General features: G+C 42.1%; 1 protein-coding gene across 15 annotated transcripts in view; it reads right to left on the bottom strand.

Annotated features, from left to right (window-relative positions):
* Positions 1–180: 180 nt before the first annotated feature.
* baz2ba (bromodomain adjacent to zinc finger domain, 2Ba) overlaps positions 181–25,394 on the bottom strand; it is a 68,102-nt gene continuing 42,888 nt past the window's right edge. Inside the window, exons 8-38 of one of the 15 annotated variants that reach the window (XM_025905408.1) lie at positions 24,566–25,192; positions 21,386–22,145; positions 20,648–20,917; positions 20,040–20,100; positions 19,810–19,918; positions 18,858–18,959; positions 18,063–18,285; positions 17,477–17,569; positions 15,718–15,779; positions 15,368–15,433; positions 14,606–14,671; positions 14,344–14,388; positions 14,063–14,095; positions 12,094–12,159; positions 11,609–11,749; positions 11,059–11,313; positions 10,473–10,696; positions 8,960–9,034; positions 8,651–8,882; positions 8,497–8,559; positions 7,951–8,095; positions 6,780–7,603; positions 6,433–6,685; positions 6,137–6,292; positions 5,770–5,930; positions 5,440–5,663; positions 3,878–4,010; positions 3,636–3,782; positions 2,823–3,124; positions 1,927–2,070; positions 181–1,760 (exon numbers count right to left, since the gene is read on the bottom strand). In XM_025905408.1, the coding sequence (XP_025761193.1) occupies positions 1,604–1,760; positions 1,927–2,070; positions 2,823–3,124; positions 3,636–3,782; positions 3,878–4,010; positions 5,440–5,663; positions 5,770–5,930; positions 6,137–6,292; positions 6,433–6,685; positions 6,780–7,603; positions 7,951–8,095; positions 8,497–8,559; positions 8,651–8,882; positions 8,960–9,034; positions 10,473–10,696; positions 11,059–11,313; positions 11,609–11,749; positions 12,094–12,159; positions 14,063–14,095; positions 14,344–14,388; positions 14,606–14,671; positions 15,368–15,433; positions 15,718–15,779; positions 17,477–17,569; positions 18,063–18,285; positions 18,858–18,959; positions 19,810–19,918; positions 20,040–20,100; positions 20,648–20,917; positions 21,386–22,145; positions 24,566–25,192 (6,219 nt within the window). In that variant the 3' untranslated portion in view covers positions 181–1,603. Of the gene's footprint in view, positions 1,761–1,926; positions 2,071–2,822; positions 3,125–3,635; positions 3,783–3,877; positions 4,014–5,334; positions 5,664–5,769; positions 5,931–6,136; positions 6,293–6,432; positions 6,686–6,779; positions 7,604–7,950; positions 8,096–8,496; positions 8,560–8,650; positions 8,883–8,959; positions 9,035–10,472; positions 10,697–11,058; positions 11,314–11,608; positions 11,750–12,093; positions 12,160–14,062; positions 14,096–14,343; positions 14,389–14,605; positions 14,672–15,367; positions 15,434–15,717; positions 15,780–17,476; positions 17,570–18,062; positions 18,286–18,857; positions 18,960–19,809; positions 19,919–20,039; positions 20,101–20,647; positions 20,918–21,385; positions 22,146–24,565; positions 25,193–25,394 lie in introns of all 15 variants that reach the window. The other 14 variants (XM_025905391.1, XM_025905393.1, XM_025905406.1 and 11 more) reach the window with 14 other exon arrangements.

Below are 25,394 nucleotides of genomic sequence, written 5' to 3'. Positions count from 1 at the left end.
ATTTAACATGATGTTAAGTACAATTGCAGATATTTAGCTAAAAGCACAAATAAAATAAATTTCTCTTTAATCCGGTCACAGGTGCAACTTTACATATGACTCGCACTTTGACAGAATAACGAGTTAAACCGCACTTCTACAGCTGCAGGTCGGACTTGAAATGAAACCAGTTTGAGTCACTTACGTTGAAAAACATCCTTTTAATAGGTCCGTGCCACACACTAGTGAAAAATAAAGCTCCTACAAAAGAATGATACTTTTATTCCACAATATCTTAAATAAAGTAACTTCAAGTACTTTTGACTTGGGTACAAAAAAATCTAGCTGCCTCCATCAGGCCACAACACACAGCAAGGTTCAACACAGTGGTTAAAAATGGCCTTAGGTCCTTGTATTGTGGCAGATTGTGAGGAAATGTATCATGGAAGCATAACTGAATGCTTGTTGTTCCTTTTTTTTTCTCTTTTTAGTTATTATTATTTATGGGGAGGAATGATTTCTGTGTCACTGTCCAACTTTGGAGGCCTTGTTGGATTGAAATCATATAAAAAAATAATTATCATAAAGAATGAAAACTAAAAACGATAACATCCCCTACATGCCCCTGTTGGAAGGGTAGGCACTACCAAGATTAAGGATACCACAGTGTTTGCAGAGGATATGTATATACTGTACAAACAATATTTATGATAATGTTTTCATCACGTTCACTAAAATAGAATGCTACAATCATTCTAAGGCATAAACAATATCTTAATATTCTTAAACAATTTTTACACATTGTTCCAAACAAGACATAATATAGACATTAATAAACAGTATATACACATGAATCACCATAGCCTAACTGTTCCTCTGCAGTTACTGTAAATAAATGCAGTTTTACAGATCGAACAATTGAATACAGTCCTCCGATGCCCCAAAGCACTGAACAGTGTAAACAGCTCTTTTTTTTCTTTTTTTTCTTTTCTTTTTTTTTTTTGTCTTGGCTTCGTTTGATATTTGGGAGAGAGAGAAAGAAAAAAAATTATAACACAATAACACATTCCTTTTCAGAAGTCAAAGCAGTTCGGCTGATTCCTCCTTTTTCATAGAAAATGAAGTGGACCTTGATTCATAAATAATTATTACAAAATTAAATACATTCACTATAATACGATTAAATAACAAACGAACAAAAAAACCCAAATAAACAAAAAAAAAGACTATTTACAAGTAGTGGAAAGTATTCTAGCGCAGACACATCAGTGACATTTTTGAGGATTCATTCAGTGCAGTGTTCTGAGACAGGGAATGGTATTGCACTATGACACCCCATTTCTCTGGGACTCTTTGGGGCTTTTATCCCTGTTGTAATAAATCCAGCGCACCTAAACAACTTTTTATTTTTCAAGGTGACACCTTTCCTAAGCACACCACAGGTTCCTTATTAAGGAGTCGGCTTCTTCTTCTGCTTCTTCTACCATCCTGCAAAGCCATGTTCTCCATCACAAAATAAAAAGTAACACCTGGTGCTCCAGTACGAAAAGTTGAATGGGTGTATTGGGGAAGAGTCTGAACAGACTTTTTTTTTTTTAAATCTTAAGTGTTATTTTTTTTTGTTTTAGTTTGTTTGTTTCAGAAGCTCAGTCCAGCGCTTCTCAAAGAACTTCCTCATGTTATGACCAGCTCGACCAATGTCTGAATTGTCTTCATTGAATTTTTCACAGTTATCAAAGACCAAGTTGACATCGATGATGAACGTCTCCAGGTTTTGATACCTTAAATTTAAAAAAAAGACATATTCAGGTTAGAGAGAACAGCAGACACATCACATAATTCCCTGGAAAAACACAAACAAACAAAACTGAAAACACTAGTCTTGCTTTAACTTCTGTGCGAGGCTTTTAGCAGAAAAAAGAACCAAGAGAAGCGATGGGAACTCACTGGCTGCTCACAAGCTTCTCACGTATGGTGGAGAAGTCCATCGGTTTCTTGATGACCTTCCTGTAGCCGGGCACCGATTTCAGGTTGACAGGTGTGAGAAAAGGCCATGCATCCTGATGCCGCTCCAACTCAGCAAGGAGTACTCTGTAGGACACACACACACACACAGTTAAACTCTGGCCATGACTTCGTGTAAATATAAGCTTTGTGTATAACACAGAAAAGCTTTCTTTCATAATTTCCTCTTCCTTTTAAGCAGCTATAACCAATATTTCTGGACTGACAAGGGATCGGTTACATGCGGGTAAAGTGTGTGAATGAGGCTCTCATTGTGCCTGAATACTGGAAGTTTCTTTCAAATCATTGTTTTGGGTTTATGGTACACAAGGCTAGGACTAGCTGGTGAACATTGGAGCTTTAACAGCTGGAGAATCAGGTATTTCCCCAGAAAGCTGAGTAGACTGAAAGCCGAGGTAAAAGAAAGCTAAGATAGTGCTGCTTTCCCCTAAGTGGTTGTGTAAACAGCATTTCCTAACCAGTGTATTTCAAGGTACTTTCAGCTTTCTGTTTACAGTTTGTTTCTGCTGCTGGTTAAAAATATGTCTGTGGAGGTTTAAAGTTTGCATTTAACTCATAATCTTTAGGGTTTTATGAGCTAATAAAGCCAATAAAAAACATAAAAAGAGGCTGACTTTGTGCTGAAAAATTCCAGGAATGAAATACTGCAAGTAAACATTGATCTGAGGTTTTGCGGCTTTAACCACAACAGAAGATGTAAAACACATCAGCTTCCTCCAACCTTTCCATACAGCTTTGTAGCAGGTGGAAATTACTGTGCTACTACTGAGAAGAAAATGACACAGAAAGACAAGTGCAAACACGCCATGGAGACATACCTGCATAATCCCAGGTCCCTGTTGTTGTCTCGAGCCGTCTTGGCTCGCTTCACACACCCAGGGCTCTCCTGATTGGATGCCGTTAGAGCAGGTGAACTCTCCTCCATTTTCCTCTTCCTGCTGGTGTCTTTTGCTCCTTTTTTGGGCGTACTGCTGGCACTTGCCGAGTCATCCTCTGACACTTCCCCGTTACCGGCCTGCTTTCCATTCTTCTTCGCCTCTCCGCCCTTCTTGCTACTCCCCCCACTAGATGCTACTGGTTTGGCTGGAGGCTTTTTGCTTTTGGGGGATGGGCCACTTGCCTGCAAAAGTATCCAAAATTGCAGCATTTCCTTAGTTCGGGTGCTATTCAAACTGGAACCATTTAGTTTCATCCTCCTAATATTGTCCTTTCCTAAAATGTCATATCAATTTGCCATATCTTACACAAGCAATAATATTTAGTCCCTTTGCTGACCACATCTGCGTCAACACAAATTCTTTAAAGCCTGCGTTAAAAATCGTTACTCAGCTTGTATCAGTATGAGTATTACTTATGAGTTTTACTGTCACTTAATGGGATAAATCCATGCTGCAGACAATAAAAGTGAAGAGCAAGCAATAAAACTCTAGGGGAGGAGCAGCTGATGAGATTTCTTTGAGCGAGCAAGTGCCCTTGCGGTTTAGATGCACAAGATATACTCTACAATGTGTCCTTTTTCTTCTTGCCTTTCTACCATCAACTTTACAAAACAGGAGTAAAATAAGTCCTAAGATGAATCTAAAAAAACAGCTCATAAAAAAAAAATCATAAGTAATAAAGGGTTCAGATACCTTGGATATGCAGGCTGGGCAGTACCAGTCTCCTTCTGGGATGCTGGTGATCTTGGGTTTGTGACAGTAAGTGTGGCAGCCTTTGTCACAGCCATCACACAGCAGGAGGAGGTCCTCATTATCCCCCTTCTTGCACATCTGACAGTACTACAAAATCAGTGCGTCCATTAAAAACAAGTGCAAACCTTCCAAATAGTTTTCAATTAACAGGGTGGACACAGGCTGTTGTTTTATTCTCTTACCACTTTCATTATGGACCTCTCCCAGGCAATGGACTTCTGCAGTTGCTGGATACACATGGCCAGCTGGGCGGCGCTACGCACTTCGCTCAGGGCCTTCCTCCACACTTTCATACCGTGGGCCACCTCCTCCTCGCTGCTGAGGGAATTGAAGGGAAGGTTATGAGAATCAAAATAGATACACATATGGGAACGTGTGGGGTTATTTACACACAGACTACAACCCGTAACCAATAAAACTAAGGCTGCTGTGTAAAATGTGAATAAAAACAAAATGCAGTGACTTGCAAATAATTTTAAGCTCGTGTATATAATGTTCAGGGGCATTATCACAGCATTTTACTCTTTATTTTAAGCTCTATGGTCAATTTGAATTTGATTCCAGCAACATGTTTTTTAAAAAAAGTTGAGACGGGCCAACAAAAGACTGTGTGTGAGACGCTGTAAAGCATCATTAGGTTCAGTAGTGAAAAGAGTGCTGATGTGAGGCTGAGTCTCTAAGAAGTCATTCAAGATGGACTGAGGCAAAGCAGAAAACTGGTCTCTGGTGTGACAAATCTTAATTTGAAAGTCAGAAATCATTGACTGCAGGCTAAAGACGGTAAGACCTACCCAACTTCTTATGGTATGGGCACCATTAATGCTAAGCAAAATACACACAATTTAGAGCAACAAATGCTGGTAGTGTGTCATTCTCAGGGAACGGTTTGCTTATTTCACAGCTCAGAATCAATCTGTAGTAAGATCCTGGCTAATCCACACCTGTTACCCGCTGAAAACATTTGGTGGGCCTGAAACAAAGCTAAACTTTACGTCAAGCAAAAACAGAAAGGTGTAGAATATCAAAACTACAGAAAACAGATGCGTTTCTGAAATGTGAATTTATCAGTTTCTTGACATTTAATATGTTCTAGTTGTTCCGTTTTTAACTAAACAAATTACTTTTAATAAGTTTCAAAACACAGCATTTTGTTTTTATTTAAAGTCCACACAACTTTTTATGAAAATGGGTTTGTAGTAAACTGTGTCAGTTGAACCAGATGCTGTAAAAAGCTCCATCTGGGCAGAGACAGGCATGACGTTTTTGGGAGTATAGAGTGCTGGGGAGAGGTACACACTGTTTTTATCATGTTAAGGGGGACGCTCATGCAGGAAGGGTAAGTGTATGCTGAATAGTGGGAGCTGTAAGTAAGCCTATAACTGAGGTTGCTGATGCACAACACCATGCAGATGACTTTAGGGGAAAAAATGGCAGTGAGTGGAGCCCCTCCCATACAAAAAGCTGCACAAGACAAAAAGGAAAAAAAAGGAAAAAAAAGCAACAGGCGACCACAAAAATCTGCTGTGAAATCAGCAAAGACCCTCACCCTTTGAGTAATATGGGAAACAAAAAAAGCACACATAGAGAGAGGAAAGGGTCTCAGTGGGAGAGTGGGGAGCTGGTTGGAGAAATGACCTACCCTTCCCTGTCAGCACTAGTAGATGGGGCGGGGGCAGGGACAGTGACCGTACCCACATTATCCAGCCTGATCTGAATGGTGGTACCTAAGGGGCTCCTCAGGTACCTTCTCTCGATGTTGCGCTCCAGATCAGCCAGACGTGTCACTGCAATGTCCAGCGGGTTGTCCGGGTGACGCATCACCCCGCCCTTCTCTCCCCGCTCCTCCAGATGCTCCTTGGATTCCTTGTCTCCCGTGTTTGTCGCCGATGCCGTGGATTTGGTCAGGGGCTTGTGCTCGTAGTACACCAGGTCCTCACGCTCAGACTGAGGGTCCGGGTACGTCCAGCCCTGTGAGAGGAAATCAGCTGTTGAGTTTTTTGGCCTCTTAAAAAAACCCATAAATTTCACAAACAAAATATGTAGAAATATTTGTGCTAGTGTGTTACTATTTCACCTTAACCTGCAGGCTGGCTGCGGTGACCTTCCTCTCCAGTTCCTCAACCTGCTGCAGTATAGCGATGTCCATTTCCATTGCTTGCTCCTCAACACACCAGCCCCGCACCGACTCCACACTGACCTGGCTCTCCTCCAACTCATGGAGCTCAATCATGGCCACTAGATAAGCAACACAACAGACACCAGCACATGATGTAGGTAAACACATGGGTTAGGCAGTGAAAGACAGTTATTGATATAAACTTCAATAAAACTCACTGATACAGTATTAGCAGTTTATTGTGGGATTATAAGGAAACGCTTCTAAGCATGAATGAATCTGTGGCACATCATTATGTGCTCAGAGGAGCTGTTTCCAGACTTACCGTCTCTGTGTTTGGTGCAGACCTGGGGTATGATCTCCATGTATTTCTGCATTTGTCTCTGGAGGGCCTTCTCTCTGATTCCTCGGCTGTGGAGAGCATTGACGAGAGCCCTGAGCTCTTCGATGTCAGACACCCGCCACCAACCTGTCAGCATCTCTGAGCACACGGGTGTGAAAGCAAGAAGATGTTTTGTTCAGTTAAGACATTTTACAGTCAGATCAAACTGGGCTTAAGTAAGGATAGCATTGGCTGATCTCATTATATTTATACAAAATAATACATCCAGTGTCGCTCACCTTCCGGAATGGGTCGTGGCATGGCGTGGTCGAGGGATTTGGGCATCTCCAAGGCGGGAGAGGGCATAGAGCAAGTTTTCTCAATGCGAGGTAAAGGCGATTCACTTTTACTGGAGACACTTGCTGCTGTGTTGCCCTCTACAGAGTGACCTGGCATGGGGCTAGGGCTGCTGCACAGAGGCAGGCTGGGACTTATCATTCCACTGGGCCAGCTTGCGAAGGAAACTCCTAGCAAAGAGCCACCTGACTTCACCTGTGGAGAAAAGAGGGACAATAGAGGGGTGAGGAAGGTGATAGTGCACAAAAGGAAATATAATAGCAACATGTTTACCAGCCAGGATTCTCACCTGCAGGGTGGATAGTGGGTAGCTGAGGATGCCAGTTGGGTGGTGTGGGCTGGCAGAGGCTGAGGCAGCAGAAGGGGTGAGAGGGAGAGCAGGGGATGGAGGTGGGGATCTGGGTCTGGCTGGGGTGGAGGATGCCTGAGGAGACACACGAGGCACTCCTGATGGTGTTGTGGTGAGGGAGGAGAGGTCGCAAGGGTTGCGAGGGAGCAGACTGAACCAGTGCCCACTCCTTTCTGTTAGCACTCTGAGCAGCTGGTCGTTCGCTTGGAATGCAAGGTGTGGCGATGGAGCCGGGGATGAGGTTGGAGGAGTGTTCCCTGGGCTTTCACGTGCAGCTGGCAGGCACGGGGCAGATAAAGAGGATGAAGCCAGGGGAGGGATGTTTGTTGTGTCGTTAGCGGTCACCATGGAGGGAGCTGTTGCTGCCGCCGTTGCAGGCTCGAGGGTATTGTGAGTGGGGGAGGACGTTGACACAGTGGTTGTAACAGGAGTGCCTAGGGGACTGCCATTCTGTCTCACATGGGGACTCTCCTTGTCTTCTGCCTTCACAGATTCTTTACCAATGTCCTTGCTGACTTCTCTGAGAGCGCACAGCTTGGTTACACAGCCTGGTTGCTGGTAGAAGAGGGTTGGGGAGTTTTTCTTCCCCTCGTGTTCCTTCTCCTCCTCTTTCTGTTGCTCCAAGTCCTGTGTTCGAACGCTCTGCCCATCGAGGTTGGTGGGTTTCTCCTTCTGCAACTCAATCTCTTGAGGTTCTTCTTTGACCTTGACCTCCTCTGCTGCTCTCCTCCTCCTCTGTCGCTCCTCCTCCAGTTCCTCTGGAGCTGCAGGAAAAATGAGAAAAACGTACTCAAGTTAGAAAGTGAACTACTGTAACACTGAAACTGGATCCTGATTATTGGACATTACACTAATTCGCTTGCTTTCGGAAGACAGGCAGAGCTGTGTTATTAGTGTTGACAGATGCTATCTCAAATTAGTCTTTATCTGCGTATTTCACTCGGCAATAAAACAGCTGAACATGCAGCTACACGAATTATAAAAGGTCTTTCTTTGTCTTCTTGCCAAGCCTGTTACCATTACACATTCATTTTCCAAATATCCTCTCAGATAAGCAAAGTGAAGCATATACGTATTCAGAAAAACATAGTGGGCGGTGTACTGCAACAACCTTCTCCACTCTCCATGGCTTCAATGAAGACCCCTCCACAGTGGGGCAGTACCCAGTATCGGCGGCGGTACCGATCCTGTCCATACATCATGGAGCGTAGGGAATGGGATATCTCAAACAGCTTTCTTCTGGTTTGATGATGTTGCTGCAATTGTACAAAACATAGGTGGAAATTACAGACCTTCCAAAAACAGAAGAAATCTGCCCTACCTGTTTTTTTTTTAAATTTTGTGCGACATATGAAGCATCACATAAGATGCTAATGAGGTAATTTATCAAACTAATTAGTGCCTTTATTAGTAAACAGACCTATGGCAACACAAATATTCACACAACGTACAAATCACATTGTAGTTTTCAACACATTTCGCAGCTGTTATTCCAAAGTCTAGCATTGCAGGTGTCTGAGGCATTACTTCTACTGCAGCAGGAGATTTTTCTTTAATCTCACTTTGTCTATTCGAGTGTATCCCACATTAACTGGATCAATCAAACACTGATTCTCATGCATTTTAAAGCATTTAAACGTGTTCAAGAACGGCATACCTTGGCCATTTTTTCTATTTGCTTCTCCAGTTCCTCGACACTGGTAGCGTGGTCAACTTCATCCTGATAGAGGAGAAAAAAAATACAGGAAATGTCTTTGAGCAACTGCACAAACTTTTAGTTTCTTATAATGAAGCTGGCTCTGTCACCTTACCTCATCATATGTCTCCACTTTTTTAACCTTCTTTATTTCTTCCTCCTCCTCTTCCTCCTCTTCCTCCGGTTGGTCGTCACTGTCATCGTCGTCGTCGTCGTCATCTTCGCTGTCTCCACCCAGTTTCCTCTTGCGTTTGGTGGCTGAGGATGGAGTGCCAACAGACTGGTTCTCTTCCACACCCATGCTGGCTTCCCTCTTTCCAGTTCGTTTGGCATAAATGGTTCTCAACCTGTATAAGGACACAGGAGTTTAGTCTGACCTAGCACGGAGAACAAAATCATTATTTTTAGGGTTAAGAAATCTTACTTCTTCAGTTTTCCCTCCATAATGATCTTGTCTTTCCTCATATTTGCCATCTGATCCAAGTTCTTGTCAATCTCACTGCACGAGGAAACACAATTCTGTTAATTATAGCTGTGGCAGTGTACATCCATTGTTTTAGGTAATCTCGGAAACTAATAAATATAATGAGTAAAAGTTCATGGGGGCTGGCTACCATTTACAGCTCAAAAAAAGCTTAATATAACAGCTGGTATCCCAGAGCACAAATGAATACTTTTATTATTTCCCTACAATAAAAAGGACTGCAAATTACTGCTCCCTACTGCAGCTTTATTAATTGTCCTCCACCGTATCAATAAAAAAAATAACATCACTGGCTCAGATATTATTTGAGCGTTAAACAAAGTAAAAACACATATACCGCATTAACTAATTTTTTCCAGTGCGTGGTTGGTGAAAAGGACTGTTAAGATTTTTAATTTTGTCTTTTAATTATGTCCCTTCAGAGGAAGAGACACATCCTACACTGACATATGGTAATGTGCAAAAGTCTTCTTTCTTTTATTCTACTGAAACATGTGCAAACATACATAGAAAAACAGTGTATGAGGCAACAACAATTCTAATGAGCTTGAAAGTCTATATTTGGTATGACCACATTTATTCATTCTCTAACACAGCGTGAACTCTCTTCAGATTTCTTGTCATTTCTTTAAGTCGTCTTTAGGAATAGTTCTCCAGGCTTCTTGTAAGACATTCAAAGTTAATATTTGGATGTTGGTTGCCTTTTGTTCTGTTTTCTGTTCAATAATGAATAATGTTAAGATTCAGGCTCTGTGGAGGCCAATCCATGACTGTGTGTTTTTCTATCCAAGTATACTTTTACTGCATTGCTGGTGTATTTGGTGTCACTGTCATCAAAGATTAAGCTGTTGCCCATCACATCCTTTCCTGATGATACTGCATGATGGATCAAAATCTTACCATACGTTTCTGTGTTCATAATTCCACCAATTTTGGGAAGGGCCCCACCAACACCATTTGAATTCATCACTTCATCAAACCTGTTGACACTGATTTTCAGTCCAGTTCTCGTGTAATTTGGCAGACCTCAGCATTTTATCCCGATTCCCTTTCCTTAAAAATGGCTTCTTGACAGCCATCCTACCACTGAGACCTTTGTTGATGAGGCTTCAGTGAACAATAGATGGATCAACTGAAAGGCCAGATACATCCCTCAGGTCCTATTCCTAAAGGATATGACTTTCAGATACTGTTCATTTCCTTTAGATATTTTCTTTGGGGATCACCTTGTTGGTGCAAAAAATACTATTTCATGCCTGTAAAGGCGTGTTAGCTTTGTCATTTAACTAAAAATAAGCTGCTAGACTTTTAGAAACCCTGGAAAATTAGTGCTCAAGACTACTTAAAAATAAATACATAAATAAATAAAAGAAAGCTTGGCTCCTTGGAAGTGAAATATGCCTCAAGACTTTTGCACAATACTGTGGATTACTCGAAGTGGTCAGTTACCTACCTGATGACAGCTTTGCTGCAGGCCAGCTCGTTAGCCAAGAACCCCAGAATTGAGGCCTTCTGAGCAGGTGTGTGAGCCTGAAAGGCCTTTGTCTTCAAACTGAGAGCCAAAGGAGCCAGATCTGTATTTGCACAATGGGCTCCCATGTACATCTGTAGCACCTCGGAGACATTATCTCTGTTGATGCCAACGTTAGTCAGGTGGTCCCCCAGCATGGTTTTTGTCTGATAGGGAAGTTGATGATAGCAAATAAATAATATATATTATATGTATCCATATTTTAAAATAGATGAAAATGTACCCAAGCCTGTAATCTAAAACCAAAAATATCACATTGCTAGTAAAAATACAGAGGCATCAGCATTAAAATAATGTCAAGTCAAATGTAAAAACAATGATTTTGAAGTCATTCTAAATGACTTTGTGAAAGATCTTTATAATCCTAAAGCTACTCCTAAATCTATATGACAAAGCTACATATGGTGGCATTATTAATATATTGTATCTTAAGGATCATATTTACTAACTTGATTATGTCTCAGCTACAGTCCTAAAGCAGAATCAGTCAGTTCAAAACGGAGCTCACCTTTTGTCCAGGCGGCAAACCGGGATCACAGACTGCCAGAGAAAGCAGTTTGACCAGAAGGTCTTGAACTTGGCCCATGCTGTCCCCCACATTAAGCAAGCCCTCCTGTAGCATTCCCAGCGTGGGCACATCCGTGTTCACATCGAGTCCCAAAACCTTTCCAAAGCCTCGCAAGAACTGCATGAGCATCAGGCAGTCCGACACGGCACGTCCTGGTAGGATGAGTCCGGGAATCCTGGAGAAGTCAGGGAGAGCCTGGATGCAGGAATATGGGTAAAATTAGGACTCTTTTTGCTCATATTAGGATCAATTGGTAAAGCTTAGAAAAACATGTGTGTCAGATGTTATGTGTATGTGCTCAAAACAGTATTGACAGCTTAGTTTGTGTATTTTGCAGTATGCTATTTTAACCACTTGAGGGCACACAATTCCACATAAAAATACTCAGCACCATGTGGTCTCAGGAAAAACAGTCCACTCAATAATAATACTAATACTACTACTAATAATAATAATAATAATAACAATAATAATAATAACAATAAGGTACCTTATGATCAGACAGACACATATCTTCATTTGGTTTCTTCAGTTCCCTCGCTATCTCCAGCTCCAGCCTCCGTTGCTCCAGTTTACGCTCTTTGTTCAGACGCTTCTCATCCCTTTTCTCCTGCCGCAAGCGTTCACGCTCCTAGAGAGTCCAAAATTCAAGGGAGCATTAGGAAAGAAAAATGTGTGTGTGCATTTGTGTGTGTGTGTGAGAGAGAGAAAACAGACAAGAAGGTTTACTTGACTTTGCTGAGCTGTGTTAGAATTCAGCCTAATGCTGCTGTGCATTCAAAGGAAAAGTGCTTGAGGGCCAGAATCTTTTGACTTGGTAAGTGTGCAGAAAAAAAAAAATGAATGAAGGGAAAGAGCGCACATAAAGGAGAGGAAGCAGGAATCCATCGAGGGAATAATGACTTAGGCTCTTTTTATGTAGTGGACTGTGCGCCCGTGTGTGTTTCTGCATTTATTTGCGTGCATATGGGCTACCTCTGCTTTCTTGCGAGCCTCAACAGCCTTCATCAGCATTACATGTTGCCTCCTCCTTTCCCTCTCCTAAAGGGGCAAAAAAAAAAAAAACAGGGAAACATTAACAAGCACACGTTGTACATACAGCAGTCAAGGCCAGCCTTAGTTTATTATGTATTAATGTAAAACTGTGATGCACTAAATTCAGTAGAGGCACCATACTTGAACAAACACAGAACAATGCTTCACATGTATACACTTTCACATGTATGGTGGAAGCATAAGTGAAGAGTACAGTAGTACAATGACAACCAAAAAGCAACACATAGATGCGGTACAAAATAGATGTGATGACAGGCTCAAAAAGAGAAGCAGCTGGAATCGGTGACGGCGCCTCTAAACTAGAGCTGACACAACAAAAGCAACAAAACACTAGTTGCTGGAAGTCATCTGACATGCCACATGTCATTAGAGTTATGATAAAAACAATCAATTCTGCTACGTGAATCAATGATATCGCCTTTTTTTTGGACACATCATACCTGTAATATTTAGTAGGGGGTTACAAAGAGGAATGGATTGTGAGGTGTAACTACAAACTGAGCAGTTTCACTTCAGTGGTTTTGGCAGCTTAAGTGTTAGCACAGTATGTGACTGCTGAGGATGAGACGTCTATGTTGTTCTTTGGTGCATGATACACAGTCTACTGCCAAAGGGCACAGGAATCACTGGTGACTGACTATCATTTTATTTGATCTCTTAAGGTTTCCCGCTCCTCCATATCAGGCTGTCATTCCCTCTGTGATCCACCAGAAAGACACAATTGCCACTATTAGGGCTTGCCAAGGACATTTCCAGTTCTCGCTGACTAAAATGGGCTGTTTTGTGAGGACTGTTTTGTCATTGTGATAAACATAACAGGCTAGATGCCAAGCACTCTGCCGCAATATTTCTTTGTGCTTATTTGTTTGATTTATCTACAAATGGAAAACTTGAAAAACGACAGAAAGCCTGTGGCATTCAGCTTCTTCCAATTCATCAAAAACAACGAATACGTTAAAGGCTTTTATGATAATAAACTGCGATAAATCAAGTGCGATACGGCCACACGAGACAACTTTAAACACACGGGATTAAACGCGCTTCCTAATTTTAAACACTGTAGTGCACAAGAGGTTGATGCAGTAATCGGCCTGGTCCACGACAGGAAGGCGAACCTTTAGATTCAGCTGCGACTGTATGTGTGAGTGTGTATGAGTAAGAAGGGCTACAAGCAGGAGAGCCAGGCCAAAATAAAAAGCTACATAGAACCATACAGTCCCCATGGTGAAGATGATTGTATTCTTGTTCTGGGTTTTTTTTCCCCCAAAGGTCTTTTTTTTTTTTTAAATTCCAAGGTACCCGCACCAAACTGGTGGGAAATCTGCCTGTAAGTGTCTCCACCATGAAGACGAAATGACTCTCAGTAGCTGTTTTCATTCATTGTGCAGAGTATAGGAACAGTGAATGACAGAGAGGCCGGGATGGGGCAGGTTAAAGTCCAGCACTCTGTGGACTGCAGAACAGATGCACGGACGAACAGACACAAGCTCAACGTCTGGGCCGAAATCGTCAAGCACTCACGGGTAACACAGGCTACTCCAATACAACAGTTAGACAATGTATGTGATGGATGGAAACTCCTCGAGCGCACTTTGAGACAGTGAGTGTGGATTGGCTAGCGGTCTTTGCAATGCATTCTGAGTAGAAGGGGAGGATGGGGGGAGGGGGAAAGAAGCTGCCTGGCCACCGTGACAGGGTCAGTTGTCCCTCAGGACGAGCAGATGGAGGCAGCATACTGACTCTTTTTCTCTTTTGTTGGTTTTGCTGGAAAGCCATGCAGAAGAATGTAGTATGACAGCAGCCAGTGCTACACTTAATGCATTGCTATGACAACCATAACACAACCAGTTACACGATGCAGGTGTTAGATGTACAAAAATAAACATACCCATACCATATCTAGTCTATGCCTCTCCAACTCCTGGCAGAGAGAGTTGGCAAAATATTATGGAACAGAAGTAATATCCAATACCAATAAGCAAGGCGTTTAAAACAGAGAAATACTCACATACACACACTCACGCATGCCTATATTTAAATACACAAAGTATAAACACATCCACACACGCACACGCACCTTCAAATTTTTATTCAAGTCTGAGGTAAATGGTTTTATTCAGCAGTAACTATGAGGTTCAAGAGGCTCAGTAAGTTGATTCGAGTGCCTACCTGTTGTTTGAGCATCTCCGCTTGCTGTCTCCTCAACTCTTTCTCCTTGAAGGCGAAAATGAGAAGATGAGAGAAAAATCAATATGCTTCCATTGTATTAATATCGTGAAAAGTACAAATACAGGCTGATGGAAAAGCCCCACAACACGGTACATGAATTATACAATTCAATTAACAGGATTTTTGAAGACAAATAAAGAAATAAATAAAGGTATATCACAGTTTTCCATATTTTTTCCAAGAGTTTAATTTGTAAGCATACCTTTATACGCTTTTCAGCCTCCAGTATTTTGGCGTTGGCGGCTTCTTCCTTCTTTTTCCGTTTGGCCTTTGAATAAAGATTAAAGTCAAGAATCACAGAGACGTATATCATTCAGGCACATCAAGTCCAATCAGACTTGGGCTCTGCAGCACTTTAACTGATTGTTTGCAGTTTTCTGGTTTGAGCAAAGATTTCATGCTCCTGAATGCCAGTCAAATTTGTAAAACACAGCAAATGAATAATGTATCTCTTTAACACGTAATTGTGAAAATGTTGAAGCCTCCTGTTAAGAGTGGCTTGCCAACCGTGTCAACTCAAAATTGATTTAGTCCTGCTAAAACACTTTGAAGCTCCTACAGTATAATTGTGTGGCCCTGCATATGTGTGTGTGTTTGTGTGAACGTGTCTGCATCCTTGGATGTGTGTTTGTGTGTGGAAAACAGCACCTTTTTTTTTCCCCTCGACCCACTTATGCTAAACTGTTACTGTTGTCTGATGAAAAAAAAAAAAAGACTTTTCTGTCCAATTTAAATAAGGTCTGAAGAGGCAGCAACAGCCATTTTAATATTCAACAGCCGTCAACCAAGACCAATTTAGCATTAGTTCCATGTGGAATTATGCCTAAGAAGACGCAACTCCCTCCAATGCATGCTGCTGTTCAGTAATGAGCTTTAGGAAGATTAAAACACTATAGACTGAGGGGCTGTAGCTATCCAGGAATGTTCTGCTTAATCAGAGGTGCTGCTGGATCAGATTCTGTACCTCCAAAATTTGCTGCGCTCTGAGTTCCTTCTCCATCCGAATTTGCTGAATACGCTTGATCTTTTCCTGTAAAAAAAAACCAAAAGAAAAAAACATAATCTCTTAATATTTTAGACATCCCCAGATAAAATCACTTTCCAACCACTCTATTCCAATTGGGCCAGGCAGAAAGTCACAACAACAAGTTTAGCACTACAAGTAATAATGGTAATTGAAAAGTAAGCTTTAAAGGATCAAAAAATAACAATTCTACATTTCCTGCAGTGCTCACAGGGAGTGTGTGTGTCAGGACACCTAGATAAGGAAAAGAAGGGAAAAATCCAGTCAGCACACCCACAAAGAAGACCCACCTGCTGCTTGAGAATCTTGATCTGTTCCTTCTGCTTCCTTCTCTCCTCTGCTGCCATGATAGCTACAAGAGTCAAATCAGTGTTACATTAGTGTCTAGAAAAATGACCTATAAAAACACGGGCTTCCAACTGTATTCATATCTGAGAGACTCGGAGTTGTTCCGCTTTATTTATTTAAGAGGTCTCACTGAGATCACAATGTATTTTTTAACAAGGCACGGAGAAATTCAGGGGACTAAATTAAAACAGAGTACTGTAAAAATAAGGCCGTGACTCGAAAACAATCGACATGCTCAGACGACCTCGCTAAAATGACACATTTTAATTAGAATCTAAACAACACTGTCAATCCCTTTACATCTACGGGTGTAGGATACAGCAGGTCTCTCACTATCGTGTCTCAATCCTAATTTTCAGGCCTGAACGTTGACATTTGTGCTTAATTTTGGTTAATTTGTGGACATTTATGCTTCGCTTATGCAGGAAATCTCAGCGACCTCATGTTCACTTTTGTAGGTCAGGTCTGATAATTACAGATGATAGCTCAATTCATCATGAATCGCTTAACTCAAAACAACTCATACAGACACATGGCCACATCGACTGAAAGAGTCACAAAAAAACCTCTCAGAGCTACTGGAAGGAGCTACAGCTGCAGCTAATTCCAGTTTGAAAAGTTATTTTACGCTTTCATTTATTTGCTTGCTGTCTGTAAACATTAAAGTCCTTGTATGAGCCTACTTTGGTCTGTTGTTGTGGTTATTAGCAATGAAGGGAACTAAGGGTGTTAAATATCCCACCAGCCGATGCTCTCTTCACGCCAGTAATGACCATCCAACTTTTTCATCAAGCTCACAGCAGTAAGGTGGATGAAAATGCTGTCTTGTTTAACAAACTGAATGGCACTGTGATTGGCTTTGTTTAATGCTTTTAAGGAGATCTCCACAATCCAATATAGACAGTTTGGGAGATTGATTGTTTATTACTGTTGTCAAGAGACAAACTGGAGCCCAGCTAGTGCCTGGATCGCCCAAGCCATTCTGAGCCATGAGAGATCAGAAATCATCGCCCCACCTAGCTAATCAGTATTCAGAATTACCTTTGAACTTGCAGACAGATACATAAACATGAAGGAAAACAAGCTGCCTCAGCGGATTTCTAAGCATTTACAATGCTGGACTGCATCCGTCAGATATTATGACATTATGTACAAAGTAAATAGCAGTGGGCCTAACATGGATCCTTGAGGGACACATTCATTAACAACTGGCCCCACACAGATACACAGCAGCTACATGGTACATCCATAGTTAAGTCACAAGTGGCTGGTATTCATGTTTGGGTCACTTGTGTCAGCACATTTACTCCATGGATTTGAGCTGTCTAGTTGGAAAACTTAAATTTAAAAAATCAAAGTGATCTTCGGGATTGGGATCAAAATTGTTTTCCCCTGTTTAAATGTTCTGGTGCATTATACATTTCTGAATGTATAACATGTCTAACTACGGCTCTGAATTTAAGCAAGAGCTAAGCAAACAGTCTTGAGATTGGATGCAATAAAGATTAGAGGAGAAAGAAGATTAAAGCTTAAAAAATGATGAAAACAGTTTTGAACCTACATGCAAACAAAGGCTATACAAGCAATATGAGTTCTTGCCGGGCTTTATACTCTGTTGATTTAGATCAAAGTAGTCTGAACTGACCGACTGACCAATTAAATAACCTCCGCCAGCATGTTTACAGCCCTGTACTCTCTTACCTTGCTGTTTCCGAGCTTCTTTGGCTGCACGTGCCAGCGCCTGCTTTTCCAGTTTTCTCATCAGTTTCATCTGTGCCGCCTGACGGGCTATTTCTGCAAAGTGGAAACAAAAGTGCTGTCGGTGAGAAACCTCTGTAGTTGTAACTGGACATATAAATAACTGGGATCGTTCCTAAGGCTTCATTTATAAAGTTTAGCCATTGCAACTATAAACTCAGAGTGATATATTTATCCGTTAGCATTTTTAAAATACTGCAATACAAGTCAAAAGAATTTTACATAGGTAGGGCTGAAAAATCAGGTTTGCAGGGCTTTGCTAAGCAACACAAAGGCACAAAAACAAGACATGTTAACAATGGTGATTCATCTTGACAAGTAATTGTTGTTAGTATTATTCAGATAAAGTAGGTGGCTCAAACAAAAAAGCCTGAAAAGAAAGAAGACAGAAAAAACTTGTCCTTGTGCTAAAAAAAATATTTGAAACTGTGACCCCTCCGCTGTCGTTAGCTACCCGAATAATAGCTGGTTGATGAATGGCACACACACTTATGACAAACATATTTCAGGGCTCATTTCCTCTGCTAACCTTGAGCCTCTAGTTTGCGCAGAAGTTTGACCTGACTGGGACTAGGGCCCTCAGGCGCCAGTGGATCGCCTACATTAGGGGGTCGTCCCTTCCTTCGTCGGTTACCTTTGGCACCTTCGCCTGCTAACTGGCGCTCCGAATTTGGGGGACGACCCCTTCGACCTTCCATTGCCAAAATACGAGGTATGACCTCCTCCTCCTTCAACAGGCTCCACTGTAAACCCTGGAAAAAGGGAGAGAGAAAAAAAGTAGAGAAAGAGAGATTGGGAGGGGTGTGGAGAGATGCAACAGTGAATAACTTGCCAGCATGAATCATTTCATGTGACTAAAGGACAATTAAATCATTAGCTGCTAGGCTCTGATCTGGATGCATTCAGCAGAGACTGAAAATGATATATCATTACATTTTATGTAATTCACAATAAAACACAGGCTAAATAGCAGATTAAATAAGAATTCTGTTTCTCTTGCCCCTCAGCACTGCTGTATTTCTATATTAGCACTTCCTCTATTCTGCTTCCAATTACAAACACACATCCATTTCCTAGTTTATCTCTTTGTGTCACACACAGACATTACATGGAGTATATCAGTGGTCACCTGTGGAAGTAATGTCAGCTGATTATTACATTTCTCCATGCACAGTGCGAGGTCTATGAACTAGGACTACTGAGGGTTTTGGCTGATTCCTACTCATGCCCTGACAGTGACTGCTGCATGAAGCTTTGCCTGCCGCTAGATGAAAAGATGAAGAGGGATCAGGGAAAGAGAGAGAGAGAGATGAAAGGCAGTCACCTGGGGTCCTTCTCTGGCTTCATAGAAGTCACCAACCCTTATCTTTGCACTGAAGCTAAAATTATCACGCGTGATGCCACTTATTCCATTTCTGGATAGATACTACAGAAGAGAAAATAATAATGGCGTTGGTTTAGGCAGAAAAAAAATGAAAAATGTGAAAATTAGCGACATTGAAAAGCAACTGGGAGGCACTAGATGGAAGGGAGTCTACGGTTACAGTGCATCTGTGCAGTGCTGCTAATCGTTATAAAAGCCAGGGGACAAAAAAAAAAAAAAAAAAAAGAGCAACAGCTCTCAGGAGGGAAAAATGGTTCTGACCTTGGGGTGCACAATTCAGGCCCTTTCTTATTTATCTGTGGCATCGCCAGGCTTTTACTGCCTACTGCCTGACTAGCAGCGAGTGGATGTTACTGCATAGAGTTTTTTTCTTTTTCTGTGTGTGTGTGTGTTTGCACGACAACACTCAAAAGGGAGTTTAGACAATCTGCGTGTTTGTGCTTTTGATGAAACAAACAAAGAAGGCCGCGGGTCATATTAAATTGTACAAATGGGGCCAAAGTCGTGCATCCCAACACTAACCATTAATCATTCGGCGGGGAGGGAGAAGGAGAGGTGAAAAAAGTGGCACAAGAAGTGAATCTAAGAATATCATCTGTCACTATTATGGTCACAGAAAGCAGGGAGGGTGGAGGCGTGGGGTGGGGGTTTGGAGGGACAGCTGGAGCAGTAGCATAGACAATATAGAACAAATCCTGATACATAAGCATTTCTCTGAGCAACGTGGATGAGCGGTTTTGCTGTTATTAGAGGGGGAAGAAAATCCTTCCGTGATAAATCATAAACCATCCCGCAGTAGTCGCTGTTACAAACAAAACTGCTCATCTTTTTGCCCAAAAAGAATCTGTATCACGGATTCAAAGCGCGCTGTGAGGCCGTGAGGCCCAGGTACCTTCATCACATCTGGGTACTGCCTCAGTTTCTTGCCACAGGGGGCATAGTAGGCCACCTCGCCCTGCGGCCGTCCAGCCACCGATTTGATTCTAGTTTCCCTTCGCCACCTAGGTTTGGGAGAAGGAATAAATAACACTGATGTTAACAACAAATAAGAAATAAGTACATCTGTGGCTGCAGCAAAATGTAACCTGAGTGGCTTTGTTGAAATCTGTCACTTATACATACCCTAACTCCAGAGGTATCATCAACTCCTTCTCATCCATCACCCTCTTCCGCTTTCCTAAACCTGTGGAGAGACGGTTTAATGTTCAGATTTCCTTAACTTAAGAAATTTACTAACACCATATGTCTATGGTATATATATTTAGACACATTCAAAAGTGTGAGCACACAAAACACACATAAGAGAGAATATGTCACTTAGAGTAGCAGACTGGAAATGTCTGCTTGAAATATTTCCGGCAAGCTGCACTTATATCCTATTTTTTCTGATCTGGGTAATCTCTTTGCATTGAAAAAGGCAGAAATTAACCTTGTTGCTGTGCCAAACAAGTTGTCGAGACTCTCGGGCATGGCCCTGCAGGACCTCAAAGCTTTGGGTAAGCTAAGACAACCAACTGCTTTCTTCGTGCCTTTCTAAATGTAACAATCTCTTCATCTGAGGCTGATGGGAATATACTCCCTCTGGGAAAAATAATTTACTCCAGCATTATACTACAGTGTTGTTTGTGAGACTGAAAAGACTTTTTATCCAGCAAGAGACAGCCTACTAAAACTCATCCTTCACCTCTTGCTTTAATACTTTTCCCAATCCAGCATTTTGAATACATTACCTAACGGAGAGGCTAGACTACAGGAGGAAGAGCCTGGAGAGCTGTGATAGGCCAAGGCACTGGAGCTGGTGGCAATGGTGGGAGTCTTGATGACCTGGAGGTTGAGTGGTGAGCAGCTGGTGGCGGTGTGATTCGTTGAGGTGTTCAGTAGTTCTGGGCCTTTGGTTAGCCTGTGGGGAGTCATCTCCTTCTTAGATGATCCAGATGGCAGCAGCTTTAACTCCTTCACCTTCTTCCCAGAGATGTCACTGTCCGAGTTGGTGTCAGACTCTGAAATCGGACACAAGTGTGCAAAGGAGGTGAGGAGTTAAAAAACAGAGAGGCATCAAGTCACCAAAGTGGATTAGCATTTAATATCTTTTTTTAATGACTGGATTTTTTTAATTTTCTTAAACAACTGCACAGACATAACCAATTATTTTATTAGTTCATCTGCCAAAACACAACTTAAAAGAACTGTTCAGAGTTATTATTTTTTGTTCAAGCAAAAATGCACACTATTTAGGAATCACAGCTTCTGAGCTGTGAGATTGTAATGCTTTTCTTTGTCCTATATGATAGTAACTTCAGCTTGACCTGTGGTTCCTCTCCAGCACTGGTATTAAACTGACTGACTAATCTAAATAATTAGAAGAGTAATCCGTAATTAATATAGTGGTTAGCTGTCAGCCCTGATTTTTATCTTCAGCTCCTTTTTTAATTGTGAAAGTTACATTCACTGCTGTAGAAGGTACCAACCTGACAGACTATCATCTGAGTCCTCTTCATCCTCTTCCTCCTCAAGATCGTCATCCTCCTCATCATCATCATCTCCTGAGTCATCAGATTCCTTGTTGGCTGGGAGACCAGCTGTGGGGTTACATGTCCCAGGGATCCCCACTCCAGGAATTCCAACTCCAGGGATACTAACTCCAGGAATCCCAATCCCAGACTCTCCACCTCGAAACAGATCTACTAGAGACTGTACCAGATGGTTCTGAGAGAAGCCCTTCCAGGCAGCTAAAGGGTCTGCTTGTCCCTGTCCCTGTCCCTGTCCTAGCCCTGGTGTCTGTCCCTTCCCCTTGGCGGTCTTGTTCTTTCTGGATCCATGGCCTGTTGTAGCATGGGGTGAGGTAGTGGGGGGCTGTGACGGAGGCCCAGCCTGGCCGGCTGCCTGGGTCCTGTTTGCCCCTGTGCTCAGATTGACAGGCATCGACCCAGCATCAGCGTCACGCTGAGGGGACTTGCCTTGAGAGGCAGAGTCTTTGCGAGGTTTGGAGATGAGGGCCAAAGGTGCGTCCTGAGTGGTGCTTTGGATGACTCCATTTGGGTGATGGGGTTCAGGGAGCCCCAGCAGGGCACTTGAGAGGAAGAGGTTGGAGTGATTGTTCTGGGGTGGAGGAGGCGGGACGGGTGGCAATGGCGATGAAGACAGAGATGTCCTCTTGGGAGATTTGTTTGGCCCCTGCTGCTGCTTCTTTAGCTCAGCTGGGAACGTCTGCCCTTGGGACATGAGAGTCTGGGAACAGAGGAGGAGGAGGAGAGAGGCAGAGAACAAGGAGAGGTATGGAGTCAGGGGGAGGGACAGAGAGGGAAACACAGAATGGGAACAACAAAGAAAGGTTAGGAAAAAAAACAGAAAAGAAATGGGACAAAGTGGAGTTGCTTTAGCTGTCAGTTCACATCACTGCTGATTGTTTGAGCAGGTGACAAAACTACAATGCTGAACACTGGTACAGTTAACTGTGTCTAAGCTTCTTTTAGGGAAACAAAAAGAACATAAATGCAATAACCAAAGGCATTGTTCTCGGCCAAGTTTACAGAAAAGAGACACTGTGTATCTCTCTAAAATTGTAATTACTTGTCTGCACATTTGAAAAGCTCCATCATCATTATCACCATACAGCTAGACATGTTTGCCTTTTGTTTTGGTTTGTTTTTTTTATTTGTTTTTATTTTTTTCACAGCGAGGACCAGCTTGGCTCAATCGGTGTTTAAGCAAAGGCAGGTTAGACTTTAATGTTGCACTTTCAACTGGATGTGATATGAAGTGAAACAAATCAATTTCACAGACCATGAAATACAGTAACAGTGCTGAAAACCACAGGGGGAATTTGGCTTGCTGTAAACTTCTCTATACTGGTAAAAACAAAAAAGGGAAATGATTTCTACAGAATAAGCTGATCCCAATAAGTTTAGCTTATTGATCACGGTGCTGTCGTTCATATTTCATCTGGGGAAATCGAATTTGTAAAGTGAAAAGCAAATACAAATGTCAATTTTTACAGCATTTCATCTGAAATCAGGAAAACCATAAATAATACAGTGGAATCCGTGCACAAGCAATGGCTGCCTCAGGAAGGTAACAAGACTAAAGGCATTATCTGTGTCATCTCTACAGCAGTATGCGAAACGTACCCAATGCAAATTAGTCAAACAAATCTGAAAAATATGATTTAAAAACTTGAAAGTTTAAAATTTTAAAAAGTCAATGTTCATAAAAGAGGAGATTTTAACTTAATGAAGCATGCTTGGCCAGCATCCGCTGCAAACTACTGGCTGCGGAAGTGATCATCAAATAAACCAACACACTATGAAAGCTGGAAGGAAATCTTTATCAACATACGTGCTAAATTAAACTGGAAGGTCTCCTGTGCTTTTACTATAACACTGTAGGATAACAGTAAAACTGCTGAATAATAAATGTTTTGAATAATTCTGATGGTCAGTATAAACTGGCAACTACCCCTTTGTACAAATGTCATAGTTCACAATAGCAGCGATGACATTAAAGTTTGATGCAAGCGTTTTTTCCTCTCCCCACATCATAACAGAAACTCGTGACATTCGCAGAAAAAAATACAAAAAGAAGCTTCTTGGTAATAACACCAAATTAAAGGAAAAGCCAGCATAAAGCTACCATAAAGCAAACACTTTGTGCTAGACTCTGGAGTCTACTGAAAGGAAACGCATATATTCCAAAAGATATTCCACTATTTGGTGCTTTGCACATGTCAACCCCAAAATCCTTAGAGTTATTCATTTTCGATTGAGATCTAATGACTGTCAAGGTAACAGCATATAATCTCACATCATTTTCATGCTCTTCAAACCATTTGGTGATGCCTTGTGCCCCATCGAGTGAGAATTGTCATCCTATTCAATTTGTCTTTAATGATAGGATAAAGATAACCACTCAGAACAACTTTGTATTGACTCACAGTGACCTTGACGTGCCCTCTAGAAGGACAAGTGGACCACAGTGCCAGCAAAAACCTTCATACCATAACAGGTTGACCAGACTCCCTTACTGCACAGAATCAATCACTGTTTCTTTTTTTCCTTTAATTTGTCACATCTGTATCCAGATAGCTTAGATGTTTAGTTGCTGTTCTATGACAATCCCAGTGCAATACAAGTAAAAAGAGAAAAAGAACAAAAGTAATGCATCTACTATACAAAACAAAGATGCTGACTGATGTCCATTTGCAGCTGTGAGATTCAGCTCCAGGCCATGTTAATTTTGATGAGGCTGTTTGGCACTTGTTTCCCTTTGATATAAAATCCCAGACTGGTATGTAAGAGAAACTGTAACAGTTATGATTTTCTTTTTAATTGACTGCGCAGCTACACTAACAGATCTGTAGCTGTCTGGAAGCTGTTTGGATTCTGTCTTAAATAAATTTTGAAAACGGCCACCAGATTTTAAAAAAACAGAGAGAGAGGGAGAGGCTGGTTATGGTATGGTAATGATGAGGGAAAAGAGATAAACAGAACTGCAGATCTAACTGCGTACTCAGCTCCACTGAATAATTTCATTATTGTCAATTTGTTGTTAGTAACTTTAATCAGTAAAGCGGAGTGTGCAGCAATATTTTTCTGACAGGATACTGTGTGCGTGAATGACATTACTTAACTGATGTTATCAGGCAGGCTTACCTGTCGCAGCCTGAACTCACTGATCTGCGCTAGTGAAGCTTCCAACAGTTTCCTTTTGTTGGATTTGGCGGTGCCAGAGACAGAGTGCTTTGGTGGCTTCAGTGAGGACTTCTGGGAGCTTGTTAAAGATGAGGTCAAACCAAAAGGTTTTGGGGAGGTAGACATCGGGAGAGTCGAGCGGGGTGGAGAGGGAACTGAGAGAGGCTTAGGGGAGGAGCAGAGGGAGAGGGGAAGGTGCGGAGGGGAGTTGGAGGGCAGCAGCTTGGGAGGTTTGGGAGAAGTGGTGCTGGACGGTGCCTTTGGAGATGTGGTGAGCGCTATGGGGGAGGAAGACGGTGACGACTCCCTGCGGGGTTGAGTGAGGAGTGCCAGGGGCTTTGAGTTGGCAGCCAGGCCAGTGGACTGGATCACACTAAAGTGTTGCTGTGGTCCCTCTGTCCGGGACCTGGAGCTGTGAAGAGCCAGCGGTGAGGTTTGGGACAAGGCGGGAGGAGAGACAGAGCAGGGTAAGGGCACGAGGGTCGGGGGATTGGAGGGGACCTTTTGGGCCTGGGTGCCTTTCTTTCTGTTGGCATCCCCAGAGAGTGGTCTGTCATTCTTTGCAGTTCCAGTGCTGGGTATCAAAACCTGGTGCGGGCATGAAATAAAGAACTGTTAGAACAAAGGCTCTCTCTGTGGTATGCGATAATTTATTTTAATTCATTCAACATTGTGGGCACTATTTTAGTGAATGAAAGCACTGCGCACCAAGTGCAGTCAAGTGCACCATGTGGAGCAGCTGAGGGCGCAGTGGCCTCCTTCTATTCACCTTCACTTTCCTGTTTTTACT

This window comes from Oreochromis niloticus, linkage group LG1 (genome assembly GCF_001858045.2).
Source record: "Oreochromis niloticus isolate F11D_XX linkage group LG1, O_niloticus_UMD_NMBU, whole genome shotgun sequence".
NCBI lineage: Eukaryota > Metazoa > Chordata > Actinopteri > Cichliformes > Cichlidae > Oreochromis > Oreochromis niloticus.
Note: the sequence above shows the minus strand (reverse complement) of the source record. Positions and strands in the feature narration are given on the sequence as shown.